The 4,144-nt window shown below is 32.2% G+C and overlaps 1 protein-coding gene across 1 annotated transcript; it reads right to left on the bottom strand.

The window, feature by feature from the left end:
- Positions 1-593: 593 nt before the first annotated feature.
- LOC107422754 (beta-amyrin synthase 1-like) lies at positions 594-3,672 on the bottom strand. Its single transcript, XM_048467162.2, has 12 exons — positions 3,661-3,672; positions 3,308-3,373; positions 3,089-3,208; positions 2,799-2,921; positions 2,554-2,652; positions 2,415-2,471; positions 2,227-2,273; positions 1,971-2,114; positions 1,529-1,706; positions 1,305-1,385; positions 1,102-1,185; positions 594-882 (listed from the first exon to the last, which is right to left on the bottom strand). The coding sequence occupies exons 1-12, from the start codon at positions 3,670-3,672 to the stop codon at positions 766-768; spliced, it is 1,128 nt and encodes a 375-aa protein (XP_048323119.2). The 3' UTR covers positions 594-765.
- Between the last annotated feature and the right edge of the window lie 472 nt (positions 3,673-4,144).

The raw sequence follows: 4,144 nt of genomic DNA, 5'->3' as shown, positions 1-4,144 counted from the left end.
CAAGTGGTATAGAGATAAAATATACAATATTATTAATTAATTAATGGAGCAAGTCAAATCCAAAGTATAAACACTCATAAAGTTTCAAAAAACTATTACATGTATATCAATATGGTGCTGCAGATGTGCCAAGACATCTTGAAAGTTAAAATTTTGCATTCTTTTTTATGTCTTTTTGCTCTCAATGTGAAATCTATAAAATACTTTGTATCAAATAACTTTAGATAAATATTTATTTGATCTTAAATCTTTAATGTGGTATATATTTTTTGCAATATACATATAATTTTTATTATATAGAGGCAAATTTGTTAAAACATGATCTAGAAAAATCAAAATTAATTACAATGGGGAGCTTATTGTTATCTACAACTGGCCCAAGTTGGTATCAGAAATTTTTACCACTCCAAGGAGGTCTTTTTTATATAAAGTATTACTATAGAGAATTTATTCTTGTTGGTTTTTTTGGGCGACGTTGAGCTTCTTATGCTGTTCGACTAAAATCAAATTACATGAAATTCACATGATAGTTTATTCCAAATTATATGTAATCAAACGACAATCGAGTATATAAATTGTGTAACATTGCCTAGTAAAACATTCTCCTATGTATTTATCATATTTGATTAGCCAATGGCTAAACTTAATTTAACTATAATAATTCATCAACGTTTGTGTAGATTTAGTAAGTATAAAATTTTTCAAGCTTTTGGGTAAGACTGCCTTCGCACTTTTTGCAAACTTGCTCCACGATTTGCTGTTTGTTTAATTAGAAGGAAATGGTACTAAATTCCGGTATTCAGCGAGAGCCCACAATGGAAAAATGTTCCTGTAAGCTGCATAGTGCAGCATGCAGTTCTTCATGTAAACTCCCATCATTTCCTGCCATTACGATGTCACAAATCTATTACTCAAATTAATATAATTTAATTTATGCCAAATTAATTTGGTTCAGTTTGTATATGCCTCTCACATCCATACTCATAAAGCCGTGTGTTCCAAACACGCTTCTCTCCCCTTTAGATTTAGAAATTGTTGTAATAATAACAAAACAAATTAATATACTTTATAAGTTTATAATTCAACTTATTCGCTACAAACCTGTTGTGGGAAATCTCCATTTTCCAATTGGGAATTTATCAAAAGCTTTGCAGCTCGATGTATAGGAGTTGGGTCTCCATCAGCCTTATCACATTACAAATTAAAATTGATCACAATGTTTGTAGATATATGTATATATATATATATATATATAAAATAAATTAATTTGATTGTAAAATAAAATAAAATAAATTAATTAATACCCGTAGACCATGGATTAAACCCATCAATCCTAATGCAGTTTGCACCAGATTGGAGTGGTCTCCTTCAGATGGTGTATATACCTGCAAATCAGTATTCAAACACACCAACATGTTTTAGTTAAGCTGATAAACACAAGCTTTGAATAATGAAGTTATGTAAAAATATATAATCCAAGATTGACTATCAAATAATATTTCATTGGGTAACAGAAAAAAGGAAAAACCTTGTTAGTGCATGATTTGTAGCTCTCAGCCCAACCACCATCCTCTCTCTGTGTATTAAGTAAAAACTCAACACCTCTGCGCACAGCCTCACAGTTATAATAGTTCTTCCCAGCGGCCTCCAGCCCTTTGATTGCGAACCATGTCCCATACACAAAGCATATTCCCCAACTCCCATACCTGCAAATCAAAATTAAATACCCAATTTCTTGGATGTTTTCTTTCTAACCACTTTAACAATTTTGATAAGCACTATCCTTAATATCATCAATATATATATATATATATACAGATTTACTACGGTGCACTGTCCCCCACCACAATGTGCCCACCTCACATCAACATGTTACAAGATGAAAAAGTCAAGCAACATATTGCCCGATGTGAGGCGTGTTTTTTTTGGTAGGGTTCTGGTGTGTATTTTAACAAAATTTTATAAAATACCATGAGCCATCTGGCATTTGAATTTGTTCGAGGTATGTCACAGCCTTGGTGATAAACTCATCAATCTCTTTCTTCCTATGCACGGGGAATAACATCCTAAATAAAACCAAGGCCTGAATTGAAGAGGAAGTGCATTCTGCATACCTGATTTATATTACATCATAACTCTCAAAATCAGTTTACAAAAAGAATTAACAGTTCAAAACTGATTATTATATATTAAACCACAAGTTAATAGTAAGAATTAATTAATTACTCGTATTCAATCACAAGGTCCTCAAGGAATTCCACAGGATTCAGCCACTGGTAGAGAGGAAAATAATTTGTGGTTAATAAGTATATATATATATATATATATATGGTTTATTTAAGTAGCCAATTGTGAAGGTGGACTAAATTTAAGATTCTCTTATTATGTTTATATAATAGTGACATTTACTTTACCTCCAACCATCTTGGAGCTCCTGTTGGCTCCCAAGCTGATACACCACCATTTTTACTCTGATTTCAATCCATAAAACATCTTTTTAATCATTGACACGAAATATGTAATTGCAGACTTTATTATTTCTTCCTAAATTACCTGTAGCGTAAGTATGACATTAACTGCATCGTATAAACACTCCGGTTCCATTGGCTCCCCCACAAGTTCCGATGGCATGGTTTTGAGCATCAAGCAACACTGAAATATATGACGACCAATAATATTTCATATTTATGTTTTGTGGTAGCAATTTAGGCAACATATATACATATGTAGTTTTGATATGGTGAGGGACCCATAGAAATGTGAATATGCATGCCAAAAAAAAAAGAAAGAAAGTATACCTTGAGAGCTTCTGCAGTACAATCAGAAACTTGCCAATCATGATCTCTATCAGAGAAAGTCCATGCTCCTTTAGAAATGTGGCGAAAATGGGCTAAGTAGTCACCAGAAGGATTTACCCTCACCTTATCAAATATTGATATTGTACAATTAATTACAACTGTAGGTCAATAATGAACCATAAAAAAATAATAATAGATAAAAATAAAAAAATAAAATGAAAAAAAGAACAAGGAGAAAGATTCCATCAATTTATTACTGAAGAAAAATGTGTCATGGATTTAATAGAAACCTGTGATATCTTCAAAAATTCATGTGCTCTCTTCAGTACAGGTCCAATTTCGTTACTGATATTGGCAGCAAGCAGAGCTTGAACTGAAAAACTAGCATCCCATGTCTGACTCCCAAAGCTCTGCAAAATATCCGAAATTCCCAATCAATATATATATATATAGCTTTCGAGTGCATGTATTTCTAGCAAATTGATAATAAATAAAAATAATATACTAACTTGCGTGGTCAATCCATCTTCAGAAATCCACAAGTAATCAGCAACCCTTGGAATAAGTATATATCCCTAGTGAAAGTTATATATATGCCTACCTGTAAAAGATAATTAATTCGATTTGAGGTGTAGTAGTAGCTAGCGAGTTAAATATTAGTTGAGAGAGGATCTCATTCTGATCAGCTGGACCAACTAGTGAATGAAAAATGTGAAATGAATCGGAATTTTGATGTTTTTGAGATCCTATACCTCTTTAACCATCTCCTAGTACTTAGAAATGGTTATCATAGGTTATATATATATATACTCCGATCACTTCATGTTGGAACCTCCACTATATAGGAGCTAGCTTAGAGTACCATGTTCACCATGTTTCGCTTTCATAATTTATTGTTAATATTATCATAAGAACATGTTTCTGGGACTCGCAGCAAATAACGCAGATTTTTCCCAATAGCTCCAAGGGTAAAATAGTCAATACAAATGTCCAGATCAAAAGTCTTCTTTATATATTGCAGATAATGGTAGTAAACATTTGACCAGTAACTGTAAACATATAACAGCTGAGTCAGTCAAATCTTTTATCAAAAAAAAAAGGCTGAGTCAATCAAATCAAATGGGCCTCCAACCACTAGGTGGTGAGTTGTATTTTCTTTCTTCTTTTCGGACTTAAAAGTCTATCTCTGGTGCATTTAAAATTTAAACCTACTCAAATACCCTTTGCTTAACCTACTAATTTTATTTTTTTAATTTTTTGTTTCAGCTTTCGTCGATGTCATCGTTTTCATAACCATATATGCTGTACAAGTGTGAATCATTCATGAATATACAAGCATTGTCCAA

This window comes from Ziziphus jujuba, chromosome 3, assembly GCF_031755915.1.
Source record: "Ziziphus jujuba cultivar Dongzao chromosome 3, ASM3175591v1".
Classification (NCBI taxonomy): Eukaryota; Viridiplantae; Streptophyta; class Magnoliopsida; order Rosales; family Rhamnaceae; genus Ziziphus; species Ziziphus jujuba.
The sequence above is the reverse complement of the archived record's forward strand: the minus strand, read 5'-3'. Positions and strand labels throughout refer to the sequence as shown.